This window comes from Acomys minous (assembly GCF_964271855.1).
Source record: "Acomys minous genome assembly, chromosome: 1".
NCBI classification, from domain to species: domain Eukaryota; kingdom Metazoa; phylum Chordata; class Mammalia; order Rodentia; family Muridae; genus Acomys; species Acomys minous.
This window is the reverse complement of record NC_140483.1, coordinates 112,730,314-112,747,908: the sequence shown is the minus strand read 5'-3', so window position 1 is coordinate 112,747,908 and position 17,595 is coordinate 112,730,314. Positions and strand designations below refer to the sequence as shown.

Genomic DNA, 17,595 nt, shown 5'->3' with positions numbered 1-17,595 from the left:
CATCCACTCTTTCAGAAATACTTAGCTCTGCTTTAGGTAGCACTTTAAAGCTTTTAACTTCTTGAAAAATCACTCAAGATACTGTTCTCTGTGCCTGTGCTCTCATTTTCAGAATGGCCATGCTCACATTCATCTATACTCTTTCTTTTGGATATTTTTTTTCTTTTAAACTTTCAGGTGCTAAGGCATGTGAATTTCTATTTCTTTCCAAGTGACAGTTTAAGGATTGCTGATTGTATGGCTATTGTAAAGAATTTGTAGTGCTAATAAAATAGTTTGCTTATACTTATATACAGTTGTGAGGAATTGAAGATTTTAATGATCTTTGGGGTTTGATTATTTATTGTATTTAGGCTGTTAATGTACAGTACTTCAATTGTTTTCATTTTTAGCAAAAATAGACTGTTTAGGAATTTGATAAATTTTTCAGATGGACCATCAACTGATAAAGACCCTGAAGAAAAGAAAAAAGAACCTGCAATTTCATCACAGAATAGCCCTGAAGCAAGAGAAGAAAGGTACTTTATGTAAATTAACTTCTGCTGAGGTTGCTATCTTAGGGTTTCTACTGCTGTGATAAAGACCATAATCAGCACTCCAGAGGTGGAGGCCGGTGGACTGCTATGAGTTTGTGTCCAGCCTTGTCTTTAAACTAAGGCCAAGACAGCCAAGGCCACACAGAGAAACTCTGTCTCAAAAAGACCATGATCAAACTGGGCAGGGATGACACATGCCTTTAATCCCAGCACTCAGGTGGTAGAGGCAGGTATATCTCTGTAACTTCGAGGCGAGTTACACAGAGAAAGAAATCCTGTCTCCAAAAAGAAAAAACAAAAAAACAAGACCATTACTAAAAGGGTACGTATCCCAGGACATGGCTTATCGAAGGAAACCAAAGCAGAAACTTGGGAGGCAAGAAAGAACTAAAGCAAAAGCTATGGAGGAATGCTGCTTACTGATTTTGCTGCTCCCTTAAACAACCCAGGACATCTGCCCAACAGTGACGCCATCCACAGTGAGCAAGACCCTTCCACATCAATTGCTAATTTAAAGAAAAATGTGCCACTCTGGGCAGTCTAGTAGAGATATTTTCTCTCTTGAGGTTCCTCTTACCGGGTAACTCTAGCATGTTAGCAAAAAGAAGCAAAAGGCCAGGATTACTACATTGCTTACCTGTTCCATCACTTTGTTCCTGTCTTCTGATCATGCCTGCACTCTTTTCACTAGTCAGATAGAACTAATGTGCATGTGTAGCTAACTTTACAACTTTTAGCAAGATTTTTTAGAATTTTAGAAGAAAAATAGAAGTCTATATAAATAAAAGTGAAATTATTTAATTGTTCTTAAGTTTGAATAAGATTGCTAGGACTAGGGCTTGAGAGATGACTCAGCTGTTAAGAGCTCTGTCTGCTCTTCCAGAGGTCCTGAGTTCAATTCCCAGCAACCACACAGTGGCTCACAACCATCTATAATGAGATCAGATGCCCTCTTCCGGCATGCAGGTGTACATGTAGATAGAGCACTCATCTATATAAAATAAATGAATAAATCTTAAAAAAAAAAAAAAAAGGATTGCTAGGACTATCAGTAATGGATCTGATAGTGAAGGTAGTGATTAAGAGTTGACCCTGGAACTCACTTGGCTTTTCAGCACTTTTCCTCCCAAATTTAGCCACTTAGAGAAAATTAATTTTTAGTGTATTTTTATTAGTATTGAAGTTTAGGTGGAATATTTATCTGCTAAAGCCTGAGATCTATCCAGTACAGGACACAGGAGGAAACAATAGAGGACAAATCTGAGGTATAATATAAAGGAAAGTCAGTTCTGGGTGTTGGAGTTGAGCAAGGGTTCCTGTTTTGGTACAAATGTTTGAGAAGCTTCTTATTTAAATGGGTCAAACCTAGGCATCACATTTTAAGAGGTAGGGATGATAATAGTGAAACAGCGCCATCAGTCCACACAGGCAGTTTGCAGTGCTTTGGCTAAGTGCAGGTCATAAGCAAAGAAGTGAAAGCCTTTGAAGTACTTAAGTTTTGTTTTGTTTTTAACATTGGTTCGGGCTAGAGTTCAGGCCTCAAACTCACAATGATCCATCTACCTCTGCTTCCTGAGTACTGGGATTAAAGGTGTGCACCACCACCACCCGGTGAATTCAAAGTTTTTAAACTTTATATGCAGGTAACATTTTTGTTATATAATAGTAACTGAAATGCTATCTCATTTAGACCCCAAGTATTATTTTTAGAGAGTAATGACAATGCTATTAAGAAGGTTTTTCTGATTGTTTTCTGGTCTGTATATGTATATATGTTGTATATTTTAGTAGTTCCAGTGGCAATGTAAGCAGCAGAAAGGATGAGACAAATGCTCGAGATACTTACGTTTCATCTTTTCCTCGAGCACCAAGCACTTCTGATTCTGTGCGGTTAAAGTGTAGGGAGATGCTTGCCGCAGCTCTCCGGACAGGAGGTAAGTTTAATTTTTGCTTGCTCTGTAGCCTTTTGCACCCCCAGGCTATGTCCAGCTTTGTGTTGCTGCTGTATAGGAATTATTCTGCTGATAGTTCCCACTGCTTAGCTGGGGAGTCTGTTGCTAGTAGCAGTTTTTAGGAGGCAGTAGGAAGAAGAACAAAGGACACTGGGACCCCAAGAAGCAGAGCCTTCTAGGGTGTCGATACGTTTTCTGATTCATGCTAATTTAAGCCTTTTTCACACAAATCTTTAATCTGCAAACTCATTGCCCTGACCTTAGGTTGAACAGCACTGAGTATGTTAGTATGACACATGGTATTTAAGTTTTATATTAATAATTTGTTTTTATGTTTTATAGTGCAAAAACATGTATATTTTACAGTTCATATCTTTGTGGACACTATTAAGGACTAATCCTGAGACTTAGCATGTAAACTTTTGACGTTAAGGTTTCATATACATTGACACACAATCTGGTATCCCTAACATGTATAAAATGCGTGTGTATCAGTTAAGAAAGTAAGCTTGATTGGTAGGATATTTGATATTTTATACAAATGTATCCTTTTTCTTTTCAGTTATGCTGATCTGCACAACTAGGGTGACCAATTTTGCTCCTTACTTTTCCCTTTCTACTTTTATTTCCTTAAATTGCCTTTGTATATTTTTCCTTTTTCTATGTAGCAGTTCTGTTTATTCCTTATATCCTTTTCAACATTTGTGGGAGTCTTCAGTGTATGTCTATGTATGTGATTGGCCGAAGAAATGAGTAGTTTCTTCTGTGGTGAAGCCTGGGTTAAGGAAACAAGACAACTCTTCCTAATATCTGTTCTTTCTCTTCTCTCTGTTGGAACACCCAGAACTTATGGTGTTACAAAATGAGGAATTGACTAATTATATGAATTAATCCCTTGGGGAAAGGAGTCATCAATGCAAGAGCACTGTGGCATAGGTCTTAAATAAATGCTAGAGGAAAAGAGTAATGGGCAATAAGTTACCAGATCCTAACTCAGATTCTTTGTATGAGGCAAATGGGTTGAAGAAATAATGGTTTGTGTACACTTTACAATAATGAGTTTTTCATTCTTGTTCCTAGATGACTATGTTGCTATTGGAGCTGATGAGGAAGAACTGGGATCGCAGATTGAGGAAGATATCCTTTGTGTGCACATCCATATCTGTGTTTAGTAATCTGTGAGGTCAATTGTCCCTTTCCTTCTGGTGTATAAGTCAGCGATTTATTCTACACTTTCTTGGGGAAGAGAAGGATATTCGTGTTAATTTATTTCACATGTTTCTCTGTCATTTAAAACTAAACAGCAAGCTGGGCGTGGTGGTGCACCCCTTTAATCCCAGCACTCGGGAGGCAGAGGCAGGCGGATCGCAGTGAGTTCAAAGAGGCCAGCCTGGTTACAAAGCAAGTCCAGGACAGCCAACGCTAACACAGAGAGACCCTGTCTTGAAAAACAAAAAAACAAATTAAAACTAAACAGCATATGTTTGATGGTAGTTTTGTGTTTCTGCTTCTGCATATTGGGAATGTAGCGTCTGAATTTAAGTTGTGTAAAATGGCAGGGAAAAATGTAAAGATTGCTGATTAGGAGGGCCTCATCAGGGTACTCACAGGCCCTGTTCCTCTGGCAGGACATCTGTTTATGACGGCACCACAGGAAAGATTCTGAGAGAGGACTTGCATGTAAAGTACCTAGGTATCAGTGGCAGATGGGACTGTCCTTTTTGAGCTACTGGTCTTGGTCTCTGTTTGACCTGGCCTTCTGTGGAGAAGCGTCTGTTGTCATTCTTGTCGCTGAGCTGGTAGATGAGCTGAGCCTCCAGTGCTGCCTCAGAAGAAAGTCCTTAGTAGGATTCAGACTTGGAAAGTTAAAAGCTTGTGTAACTTTAAAACTCTTTTTCAAACATTTGCTAACTTGGGTTGTGCCAATTACTCTCTGAAGTCATGTTGATGCATGTTTAATGCATTATGCATTAAAAAAAATAAGCATTACTTAAGTCACATTTGTAAAGATTAACACTATTGACCACTTACAGATGAAGGAATCTGAAAGAAGTGTTGTCTTATTAGTTATCCAAATTGGAAACCATTTTTGTGAATTACTTGGAAATTTTAAGAATTATGAATTTAGCAAAACAAAAAAAAATGTTCTTTATAATTTAATCTTTTTTCCTTAATGACCAAGTACCTATATATCAAGAAATAAGAAATACAGACATGAAATATAAAAACAGAGTACGAAGTAGGATATCAAATCTTAAAGATGCAAAGAATCCAAATTTAAGGAAAAATGTGCTGTGTGGGAATATTCCTCCTGACCTATTTGCGAGAATGACAGCAGAGGTGAGCAAGTTTGTGTGTAAGTGCTTTATAAATATCTCATGTACAAAATTTGCTGCAGAAACAACTATGATGTATTTATATATTAGAAACACTCAAGATTATTTGTTCCATTGACACCATTGGTTTATTCTTTGTATCTTTAGCTTGTCAGAATGTCTTTTGTGATAGATTAAATCATCTGGAATACTTCTTGTCAATTTATATGAATTGCAAATCTTTCAATTATGAACAGACACTTTATATCTCAAAGCCTTTTATTGTGGTTAAAAACTATAAACTTGAGCCAGGCAGTGGTGGCGCAGTCCTTTAATCCCAGCACTTGGCAAGCAGAGGCAGGTAGATTGCTCTGAGTTCCAGGCTAGCCTGGTCTACAGAGCAGTTCAGGATATTCAAGGCTACACAGAGAAACCCTGTCTTGAAAAACAAAACAAAACAACAACAACAAAAAACTGTAAACTTGGTCATCTTAATGATTATTTCTTAAATCTATGAAGAGATGATGGTGTAGATTCATAGCCTGCTATTTATAAACATTAGCCGTAGTGTATCTACAATCCTGATTTCTCTGTGTACCCTTGGCTGTCCTGGAACTCACTCTGTAGACAAAGCTACCCTCAAACTCAGATCCACCTGCCTGCATCTGTCTCCCAGGGCTGGGATTAAAGGCATGCACCACCACCTTCCGGCCTAATCTTGATTTTATTAACCATCCCACATAATGACTTTTTAAATAGCTAATAAAGGTTGCTATCGTTAAGAAATTTTGTTTTGCCAGGTGGTGGTGCACACCTTTAATCACAGGTGTGATCTGGAGGCAAAGGCAAGTGGATCTCTGTGAGTTTGAGGCCAGCCTCATCTACAAAGTGATTCCAGGACAGCAAGATGTACACACAAGTGAAACCCTGTCTTGAAAAACTTAAAAAACAAAACAAAACCAAGAAAGCACAGAACCCAATGTAATCAGATTCCATATATCCATCACCTGGGTCTATTTACTTTTGAGAATTTGTATCCTTTTTTAACCATACTTATTTCTTTTTCTTTCTTTTCTCTTGAATTTATGTCAAACAAATCCCAGGCATTTATTCTTCAACTCTATGTATTTATATGTGTATACATATTTTAAAATATATTTAAAAACTTTTCCTTATGTAACTACAGTGTCATTACCATCTCAACAATACTATCAATATGCCCTCACCATGATATGATATTTACGTATATTCACATTTTTCTGATCATGCATTATTTTGTACTGGGAACTAGAGTCTACACATCACCTTTGATTTGTGTTTTTCAAGCTAAAGCAGTCTCTTTTGTTCCTTACATCCCCTCTGCTCTGCCTTTTTGCTCTGTGGTGCTTCTCTCCACACATTATGAATTTCTGTGGGTATTGCATTAAATTATATTTTTAAATTTTTCTTTCCGCAATTTTCCATATAATTTGATTATGCTCAAGTTTCTCTTAAGTGATGGATTTTGCTTCATGTGATGGCACATACTATCTTGTTGCTTTCCTCTTGGCATGGCAAGTTTTGTCAGTGGCTTTGTGTGATGGCAGTAAGCTTTTCATTGTAAAGTTCTCCATTAATCTTTATCCAATGAGTTCATCCACTGATGATCACTTGTTATTTGAGTAGGATAACTACTGCAAGAGAGCAAGTGGTTTTGTTTTGTTTTCTTCATTTTTTTGAGACTGGGCTGTGTAGCTCTGGATGTCCTAGAATTCACTCTGTAGACCAGGCTGGCCTTGAACTCACAGAGATATCTGCCTGTCTCTACCTCCTAAGAGCTAGGATTAAAGGTGTACGCTACCACTGCCTGGCAAGAGGGCAATTTTTAAAATGTCATTTTATAGCTAGGATTTTTAAAAATTAAGTTTTACTTTTTTAAGATTTATTTATTCATTTATTATGTGTATAGTGTTCTGCCTGCATGTACACCTGGAGGCCAGAAGAGGGCTTGTAGATGGTTATGAGCTACCATGTGGGTGCTGGGAATTGAACTCAGGACTTTTGGAAGAGCAGGTGACACTCTTAACCTCTGAGCCATCTCTCTTGCCCCTAGCTAGGATTATTTTAAAGAAGCAGTTTCATATATAAAATCAAGTTGTTTACCTGGTTAGTTTGATAAGAAAGAATAAACTTAAAATCATCTGTGTTTAGTTAAGCCATTATCAAAATGATAGCTGCTGTTTGCTTTTGGTATGGACATGTCCTCAACTAAATACTATCAGGGACTTGGAGCCTTGTATCTACTTTGTGGGGATTTTCTGTTACATTATTTCAATGACTGAAGAAGCTGTTTTGGGTCCCCAGATTCTCCTTGATACTTCTTATTCTGGCATGAAAAAGTAACCCTGTCATAGTGCGTATACTTTCCTCAAAATAAATTTAGATGTTCCTCCAAAGGTCCTTGTCTTGTTTGAGGATGACAAGGGTGGTGATAGCATTTAGGCCACTTTGTGGATACTAAGAGGTGCCAATTGCTGCAGGTCTGTTAGTTTACAAACAGTATGTGGACCTAATTTTCACATAAAGATTTACAAGTCTTTAAGAAGATATGGAAAGGAAGCAAATTATTTTAAGACTTTTGAGGGAAAAATAATTAGTTTCAGGCTTTTAAAATTTTGTAAGCTGATTTTACTTTTATTATTGATTATTGTTTAGCTATGTGAACATGACAGCATTTGGGATATAGAGTAGCTACAGAAAGTATTTGTAACTCATTGATATTGCTCTTTCTGCCATAGGAAATGGCTAGTGATGAGCTCAAAGAGATGAGGAAAAACCTGACTAAAGAAGCCATCAGGGAGCATCAGATGGCCAAGACAGGTGGGACCCAGACTGACTTGTTCACATGTGGCAAATGTAAAAAGAAGAACTGCACGTACACACAGGTTTGTGGGTCTCATGTTCACATTAAGAATGTTTCACTCCTGTTTCAGAGTACTGGTAATTACAGAGCCTGATACTGTTCTAGATGAGGTGTGACCTCTTTAGTGAAAAGTGCTTTCTCAGTAGATTCCACCTAGTTGAAGATGAGTTGATATATTTATGTGATCATGAAAATAGTTACTGTAAAAACTGCATCAGTTACATAAAATATAAGATGCACTCTAATGGCCAGGTTGTTTATAACAGCTCATAAGCAGTTATTGATTACTGTATTAGAGTAAGCAGGACCACTCTCTCTCACATGACCTGTGGGTATTTTAGATTTAATTGCCTTACAGATAGATACTCAAAGAGAATAGAAAGTTGCCTGTCCATATCTATCTACTTCAGGGCCCCAGGTAGTATTGCCTGCTACAGAATAGCAGTATTTTTTTTTTAAGTGTGTGTGTGTGTGTGTGTGTGTGAGAGAGAGAGAGAGAGAGAGAGAGAGAGAGAGAGAGAGAGAGAGAGAGAGAGTGAGTGTGTGTGTGTGTGTGTGTGTGTGTGTGTGTGTGTGTGTGTGTGTGTTTGTTTGCACACATGGAGACTATGGTGGACCTGGGGCTTGAACTCAGGTTGTTAGTGTGGCATTTTCATCCCACAGGGCCAGAAGGACTTTTGGGGACGGGGTCTGGAAGGCCTTGTACTACTATTTTTAGGGCACTCTTAACTACCAAGTCATCCTTCAGTCCTTACCTAGAGTGTTTCTTTACTTTTGTTGTTGTTGTTGTTCGGTTTGGTTTTTTGGTTGGTTGGCTGGCTGGTTTTTGTTTTTTTGAGTAAGGATTTCTCTATGTAAGAGCCCTGTCCTGGTACTGTAGACCAGGCTGGCTTCTACCTCTCAAGTACTGGGATTAAAGGTGTGCACCACTATGCCCAGCTATAAAGCACAATTTAGTGAGTGGCTTTTTCTACTTAATTGGATAAATTACACATTAAGGACAAACAGAAAGATTTAGAAAACTGAAGGTTGAAAATTATATGTTCTTTTCTCAGTAAGGTATTTGAACTTGTATATAAGCTCTTGCACATCTTAGTGGGATATTACTAGAGTTATTGTATATCTTTATGTAGAATGTTCTTACGTGGGTTGGATTATTTTTAATGGTAATTCAAAAAGTAATATCTTTCATTTAATTTTGCTGCAGGTGCAAACTCGTAGTGCTGATGAGCCAATGACAACATTTGTTGTATGTAATGAATGTGGAAACAGGTGGAAGGTAGGGCACCCCCTTGGATGTGTATATTATAACTTACTATTTGTAAACTGATAAAGATATTAGTATGTACCCTCCTAGAACTTGATCTCAGCAACATATATTTCATCTTAGAAATATTTTTAGAGTCCTATGATATCAATATTTATTTTAGGAATTGGTTGTGGTTTGGTAGCTTTTCAGTAAGCCCTCATTTTGCCTCTGTATTTGTGAATTTGCTTAATAAGGCACATTTATGGTGTTTTGGGAGTTTTTAATTATAATTTATTCAGATTATATCCTGATTGTTATCCCCTCACTTGTATCTTTCTGTTCCCATGATTCCTCCCTCTTCTGCTCTATTTCCCTCCCCTAGACCTCTGACAGAAGGGGACCTCCTACCCCATCATATGACCACAGCTCATCCAGATAGCCTGCTTCCCTTTCCTTTGTGTGCCTGCTGGGGAAATGGTCAAATTGGGGGCACCTGAGTTCATGTCACAGGCAGTCCCTGTTCTCCCCGCAGCCATAGAGAATGAGCTGTCCATTGGCTAGATATGGACAGGACGTCTAGGTTTATTGCATACATTGTCCTTTGGTTGATAGAACGGTTTGTGCAGTCCCTCCTGGGTCCAGATCTACCAGCCGTGATGGTCTCCTTGTGAGGCTCCTGAACCCTCTGGGTCCTTCTATACCCACATTCTTCCATACCACTCTCAGCTGGAGTCCAGCAGCACGTCTCAGCATCTGTCAAGTTTATTCTTTTTTTAGATAACATTTTAAAGTGTTTTTCTATTCTAATGTTTATTGCATGTGTTTTTGCTGACTTCATACGTGTATATAATGTACTCCGGTTATTCTCACCCTTAGCCGCTCATCTCTCTTCTACCCCTGTCAGTCCCCTTGTCTACATGTTCCTTTCTTACATCTTTTTTTTTTTTGTCTTGTTTTGCTTAGTTTTGTGACTCACTGAGTTTAACCAGGGCAGTCTGCATGACTACAGGTTTTGCACTGTCCGTTGGAATTTCCATTGCTCCTGCCAGAATTTACCACTAGTTAAGCAAGGAGTAAGGCTCTGTGAGTCCCTCCTCACTTAAGGTTGACTGCTGATGACTGTCCCATTTTTGTACAGGCCAGTGGAAAGTTAATTTTTGAGTGACTTTTTTTTTTAGCTCTGAAAACAAATATAAAATTATAAAGATTACATATTAATCACAAATTCACTTTTATTAATAATGATGGGGCTGTTAATAATATGGGACTGGGAGGTGCCCATAATAAGAATTGTGACTCATCCTTGCTGAGCTATTATTTTCTCATATAGTAGGCATAAATAATTAATACCTGAGCGCCTCCTCTGTCAACCCCCTCTTTTCCAATCCTGTTGAATAAACTTGACTTGTCCATATGACTCTCTTAGAGCTGTTATACATGATAGTTTTATCATTGCCATAAGTGAATGTAATACAGTTTGTTTTAATGCAGTTTACCAAGCAGGTTGTGCCATATGGTAACCAATGAATTTAAGAAAGCTTAGTTTAATGTAGAAAGCTAATAAGAATTGTTAATTATTTAACCCAAAAGCAAAGAGAAATACTTCTAAAAATATTAAAAACATTACATATTTGTTCTTTAGTTACATAGTAATTCTATGGTGGAGGTCAAAATGATTGACTGCTATGTGTGAAAAAAGTATTTTTCAAAGATACCTGTTTTATAAATTATATAGTTAAGATATATATACCATTACTTATATTTTTAAATTTTTACAAGATAATTTTTTCTTGTTTTTGCAGTTCTGTTGAGTTGGAAGAATCGGCATGGTATCCGGACCATTAAGAAAAGTGGATTTTGTAATTAGCTTTAAAATTAGGCCAGGCAACTCATTTCCCTGCAAGTGAGATTTGTAACAATACATGTCCCATGGGTTGGTCTTTGGTTTTCACCTAACGTTCTTTTTTATATGCCTTCTGTGGTCTCCGATCAGCTAGGAGATGATAGAATAAGTATATAATGTGTTGCTTTTTTTTTTAATAAGTAAGTTGATGTTATATTTTATTAAATATTAACTTTTTACAGTCTAGAACACATAAAAATTCTGTTTTCTGTTGTTGCATAAAGACAAATTGCCTTTAGGTACCTAAAATGTTAAAGGAGGAGAAAAGGAATAATATAAATTTTAGAGTTACCAAATATACTATGTATCCCCATAGTACTTGACCAGCTTCTCAAAATTGTGCACACTATTTAAACTAGCATATGACATTGCTCTTAATTACCATGCTCTCAGTAATCCGTGCCTCAGATCCTCAGATCTCTTGCCAATGTGACTAACCACAATGATCATTTCTTGTATTTCTCATACATGTATATTACCATTTTTTAAATAATTTTACTTTGAGGACTAACTTGATTGCCATCAGTTTGGTTTTGTTTGAGTTTGCACTCTATTTTAGTTTTGCAGAACTCTGTTATAATTTCCTAAGCTTCTCATAAAGCTCCTCACAGGCATACTTCTGATGAATTTTGCCCCATAGGATGATATGCTATGAAGAAAACGTTAGCATCTTAGTAGATTTCCTGGAGGCAGCATGACTGGACTTGCACTTGGAAACCTACTGACCAAGGATTAAGCCTAAGAACTGTGTAAATCATTAAGCTGTGCTTTTTGCATATGGAGGTTGCAGGAAAAAAAAATCCTTTAGTCTGAATCTTCTGTGCTGAATTTTTTCTTACATGATGATGTTGAGCCAACTTAAATGTAGGCTGTAGCAAGTAGTTTTACAATACATATTTGACGATTAAGTTTTTCTTTTGTTTAAATGTGTCCCACTTGTTTTGCTGGTAATAAGAAGCAATGGCCTTCACATAGCTTTCTTGATACAGATGTTCTAATGCGTAAAATGATATGTTTCAAAGCTTATAACTTAAGTGCTTCTGCATCTGTTCAGACTTCTATGTAAAGACCACTGCACAAGCTTTGCACTCTGCTCTGCTCTGCAGATCGTTTGACATAACACAAAACACTTAAATGTCCATGTTAAAAAGGATGGGTCTATGGGTAATTTCTGTCACATTAAAAATAAAGTACATTTTGAAAGAATTAGTTTAAAAGTAATAAGGTTACAATAGTCCCACTTTTAAGTGAGCCATTTTAAAATTTGTAAATCAATAAATTTTTTTGTTGTTAAACATACCTGGTTATTTTTTATATTGTTTTATTTAAATTATTATTTTATTTAAATGTTGAATCTTTATTTAAAAGTTGCCTTCTATCCTCCCCCAATACTCTGAGGTTCTGTTCTACTTAAACTTCACCATACTCAGGTCAAAACTGGTATTAAAGCCAAGTGTGGCGGGGCACACCTTTAATCCCAGCACTTGGGAGGCAGAAGCAGGCGGATCTCTGAGTTCAAGGTCTGCCTGGTCTATAGAGTGAGTTCCAGGACAGCCAGGGCTACACAGAGAAGTGTGTGTCGGGCAGGTGGGCGGGACACTGATATTGAACAGTGGTGAGAGCTTCTCATTTTCTTTGCCTGAACTCCTGCTGGCATAGAGAGCAGCAGTTCTCAAGCACATGAGCTCATCTTACAGGCACACAGTGTCCCACGTGACTTTCTTTTGAAGAATATTGGGTGTGTTCTTAGAGACTTTATTTTATACTTACTCCCCAGACACAGTGAGTGAACACAGGGAAAGTGACTTGAATAAATAAAGACATTTGCAAATAATGAGCCATAACTATTGTGTAAAGAGAAAGTAACAACCATGACCTTCTTGCCTCTCGGAGTGCTGGTGAACATTGATTTCTAAATTTTCTAGACCATGACAAAAATTTTTAAATATTTATATAAGCTCAACTATCCAAATCTATATGCAGTTTACAAATGAAAAGTATTTGAAGAATTAACAAAACAAGAAAGCAGCACCAAGGTGTGGTGGCTCACTACACCAGCACAGAGTAGTCATAGTCTCTGAGTTCAAGGCCAGTCTGGTCTATACAGCAAGTTCCAAGCCACTGGAGGCAAGGTAGGGAAAGCCTTTTTCAGAGAGAGGGAGAGCAGACGTAGGAGTAAAACAGGAAAACTCAAGGTGTGATATGGGGGTTTCAAACTAAAAACAGATAAAGGAGTTGTCATTTGAGACGTGTTTATTTTTGTTTTTCTTTCAAGACGATCGATCTCACTCTGTAGTTCTTGCTGTCCTAGAACTCACTGTGTAATCGTGGCTGTCCTCAAACTCATAGACCTGCCTACTTCTGCCTCCCAAGTGCTGGGATTACAGGTATGTGCCACTTAACCTGGCTTCCTTGGGGAAGTTTCAACCAACAGATATCTTCTGCCTCTACCCTCATTTAGCCGAGGGAAATTAGTCATTTGCAAAGACATGAAGTGCATGCTTTTAATCCCAGCCTTCAGGAGTTCATTCCATGGTTACATACGAGTCCAAAGTCAACCTGTCTCCAAGACAGGTTAAAAATAAAGGAGCATACCACTGGGAAATGTGATAGACTAATCAGTGGTAGGGAACTAACTGGTGGACATGATATATGGAGCAATAAAAGTACTAACCACACTGGAAATTGTATTTGAAGCACGACTTCACAGAGAGCTATCAGTGAGTTCCTAGTTAATAATGGGAGAACAATTAGCATGTGCTAACCAGAGTGTTGAAAGACCTCAAGACTGGCTGCCCCATAATCAATAGCTACAGCTTTATAAAATTGAGCTCTGGAAAGTCCTAGAGCAGGTTTTCTGTATCTTTGTAGCTAGGAGAATGCCTGGCCAAATAGTTGAGTTCCTGAAATGATTTTATTAGTCAGAGTGATTCAGCAGTATTAATTCCAAATTTTAGGAGTTTTTCCAAATCAACTCTGTACTAATGTCCAACTGAGGACAAAAAAATAATAGTACAGGAAATTGCCTAGAATGAGTCATCTGTTCTGGTGACCTCTAAGACAAAAGCATATAAGTGATAGAGTCTGGCAAAATTAGCCTGTATTTTTTCCTGAACTGGGTACTTGAACCTGCTTTGTTTGAAAATTGTCTAATGCAATGTGAAACTTAATTGACATTTGGAAAAATAAAAGAACCTTGGAGTTGGGGTGGCAAGGCCTTAGCTTTTGCTTCAGGCACTGGTTCCTGTATACTTCCCTGACTTATATAAGGGTCAGTGACTCTCATGGGTCTCATTCACAGTGTCCTACCCCATGCCACATTATATTGAGTATGCTAAATAAACTGGTTACCAAGCCAATGGGAGCTGTGTCTAGGGTTCTTTGCTTTTGTCTTTTGCAAGCAAACAAATAAAATCTTTTATGGTGAAGCTAAGGGCAGTTGATGCTTGGACCGAGGCCAAACTGGTGAAAATTAAGGCTACTGTAGATCTCCTTATAAGAATAACTCCATGGAAGTTTCTGTTACAAGTAATTTAAAAAATAATTAGATTGGTTGAGTATTGGAGTTCAATAAAAGAACACAGGGAAGGGTGAAGAGATAGCTCAGGGGTTAAGGAGCACTGGCTGCACTACTAAAAAACCTATAGCTCTAGTACTATCTAAGGGATCTGTCACCCTCTTCTGGCCTTCACATGCACCTGCGTACACATAATACACATAAACTCATCCAGGGGCATGCATGCACACACAAATCTTAATAAACATACTGAATGTACTGATAGCTATATACTGAAATAAGGGAAAATAGAAAATAAGACAGTATTCAGTAGTGGAGTATATTAAAGAAGACCATGTGAGGTGTTAATCAGTACAGTGCCAAAAGCAAGATAAAGCCAAAGCAAACAAAAACATAGCAGCTATTGATGGATTTATAAATGGGGTTCAAGTACTTGTATTTAAATCGTATTTGTATTTAAGGTGTTAAAGTCTAGAGTAATGGCCCAGCAGCTGGCTGTTCTTCCAGCAAACCAAGGTTTGAGTTTTAGCATCCATGTGACAATTAACGTTTATCACTAACCCCAGTTTCAAGAGATGTGATGCCCTCCTTTGGCCTCTGTGAGCACTGCACACATGTGCATAGTCATGTGTAAAACAGGTGTACAGATAAATTTGGGGCGGTGCTTGGGGGATAGAGAGAGGGTTTCTCTGACTCCTTTTATACACCAAGCTGGCCTTGAACTCAGATCCACCTGCCTCTGCCTCTCCAAGTGCTGGGATTAAAGGCATGTGCCACCATGCCTGTGTCAAATAATTTATTTTATTTTATTTTTTTTATTTTTGGTTTTTCGAGACAGGGTTTCTCTGTAAAGTCTTGGCTGTCCTAGACTTGCTTTGTAGACTAGGCTGGCATTGAACTCCCAGCAATCATCCTGCCTTTGCCTCCGGAGTGCTGGGATTAAAGGCGTGCGCCATCATGCTGTAATTTTTAAAAGTTAAGATATATTTGAGGGCCAGGCATGGTGGCGCACACCTTTAATCCCAGCACTCAGGAGGCTGAGGCAGGCGGATCTCTGAGTTTAAGGCCAGTCTGGTCTGCAAAGCAAGTCCAATACATCCAGGACTACAAGAGAAACCCTGTCTTGAAAAAAAACAAAACAAGATATATTTGAGGTTGTAGAGATTTAAACTGTAAATGTTATTTTAGAACATATTTTGGTCCGGGTGGAGTAAGGCCTTTATCTATCCTGAATTGGTGTCAGCAAACACCAGAACCAGTGTGATTTTGACTAGGTTCATATTTATTGCCTTAGCTGCTATAAATGTCCCAGTTAGCCACATCTTACAACTTTTGGCTGGAGAACTGTGATGCTTTGAGTGAGAATGGTCCCTGTGGGCTCATAGGTTTTGAATGGTTGGTTCACAGTGGGTAGAACTGTTGGGGAAGGATTTAGAGGTGTGGCCTTTTTGGAGGAAGTATGTCACTTCGGCTGGGTATTGATGTTTCAAAAACCCTTGCCATTCCCAGTTCTCTGCCTGGTGCTTCTGCATCAGGATGCGAACCCAGAGATACTGCTTCAGTGCCATGCCTGCTTTCCTGTTGCTGTGGTCCCTGCCATGAGGGTCATAAACTCTTAACCCTTTGGAACTTGAGCCTCAAATTAAATTCTTTCTTTTATAAATGTTTTCTTATAGAAATAGCAAAGTAACTAAAACATGAAGTAAACTGTGAGTCTAGGAATGCTCTCTAACTTTCAGGCAGGGACTCCCAGTGCTGTGTCTTGTGTTGCCTATGTATGGGGTCAGTGTTGAGCTTGGCATTGACAGCTATAATTCCTTCGGCTTTGGGACATGCTTATTAACACTAGTCACTATATAAGTCCACTTAATAAATGATTCTCAGTTATTGATTAAATCAAAGAATGAAGTTTTATTATTGGAGAAAACACATTTTTTTAAACGTCATATCAAGAGTCACCAAGATGGGACTAGAGAGATGACTCAGCAGTTAAGAGCATGGACTGCTTTTGCAGAGGACCTGAGTTCAGTTCAAAGCACACATGGTAGATGGCTCAGAACTACCTGTAACTCTAGCCCCAGGGGATCCAACATCTTCTTGCCTCTCTGGGCACAGCACTCATGTGCGTATACCCCCCCCACATATACATAATTAATAAAATCTTAAAACAATAAAAGAATCGCCCAAGGTGCCTCAATGGCCATAGCCTACTTTTTGATAATCAATGAGTATCTAAGTAGGCTTAACAGGCATCAACAACATCATTTTAAAATGACCGTTTTCCTCTTTGGTTTTAAATTGGTCATGGAATAAACCCTGAAAAATGTGGACTGTTTTGCTGTTGATGAGAATTTTTGGTCAATGGTAATAACAGGAAAACACAGACTTGCCTTTGAGTTTATACCTTAATGTCATACTTGTAAATTAAAATTTCTCTTTAAAATGTAACAATAGTTTTTGGGAGACTGTGTATGTGTGTGTAGAGAGAAAGAGACTTCACAGCATATCAGCATATCACATGCAAAGTAAGCTTTCCCACATACTGAATGTCCCTGCCTGTTTGTTTTATTGGGGTTGTTGTTTTGAAACAGGGTCTATGTATTAGTCAGGGTTCTCTAGAGTAACAATTACAGAGTGAATTTTTACCTATATATAGAAAGGAGATTTATTAGAGTGAGTTACAGGCTGTGGTTCACCTAATCCAACAATGGCTACTTTTGTATGGAAAGACCAAGAATCCAGTAATTGTTCAGTCCAGAAGACTGGATGTCTCAGCTGATCTTCAATAGATGCTGGGATTCTGAAGACAAATATCTATATCCATTTTACATATATTACAGCCTTAATAAGAATGTACCTGGGCCGGAGAAATGGCTCAGCAGTTAAGATGATGTGGGTTCAATTCCCAGCACCTACATGGCAGCTCACAACTGTCTGTAACTGCAGTTCCAAAGGATCTGGCATCCTCGCACCAATACACATAAAATAAAAATAAATAAAATTATTTTTTAAAAGTATAATTTAAATTTATACCTATCATTTGTATGTTAAGAATATGGCTGAAAAATAAATGTATAGTAATTAGTAAAATTTTATGTGTATGTACATGTTCCTGTGCATGTGCATATATGTGAATACACATAGAGCTGGAGGTCAACCTTAAGCATTGTTCCTAAGGCCATTTATATTTTTCAGGTAGAATGTCTCACTGGCCTGGTGCT

At 38.0% G+C, this 17,595-nt stretch overlaps 1 protein-coding gene and 1 long non-coding RNA gene across 3 annotated transcripts in view; both read left to right on the top strand.

The window, feature by feature from the left end:
* The window catches only part of LOC311600243 (transcription elongation factor A protein 1), a 71,965-nt gene extending 59,809 nt beyond the window's left edge, over positions 1-12,156 (top strand). For both annotated transcript variants that reach the window (XM_084786741.1, XM_084786738.1), the window contains 7 exons: positions 431-518; positions 2,325-2,470; positions 3,569-3,625; positions 4,674-4,828; positions 7,581-7,727; positions 8,913-8,984; positions 10,757-12,156. In XM_084786741.1, coding sequence (XP_084642867.1) covers positions 431-518; positions 2,325-2,470; positions 3,569-3,625; positions 4,674-4,828; positions 7,581-7,727; positions 8,913-8,984; positions 10,757-10,765 — 674 coding nt within the window. In that variant the 3' untranslated portion in view covers positions 10,766-12,156. The remainder of the gene's footprint in view (positions 1-430; positions 519-2,324; positions 2,471-3,568; positions 3,626-4,673; positions 4,829-7,580; positions 7,728-8,912; positions 8,985-10,756) is intronic.
* LOC311600806 lies at positions 528-2,134 on the top strand. The gene is made up of 2 exons (XR_014780364.1): positions 528-1,611; positions 1,839-2,134. It is a non-coding gene; the product is annotated as an uncharacterized lncRNA (long non-coding RNA).
* Positions 12,157-17,595: the final 5,439 nt, after the last annotated feature.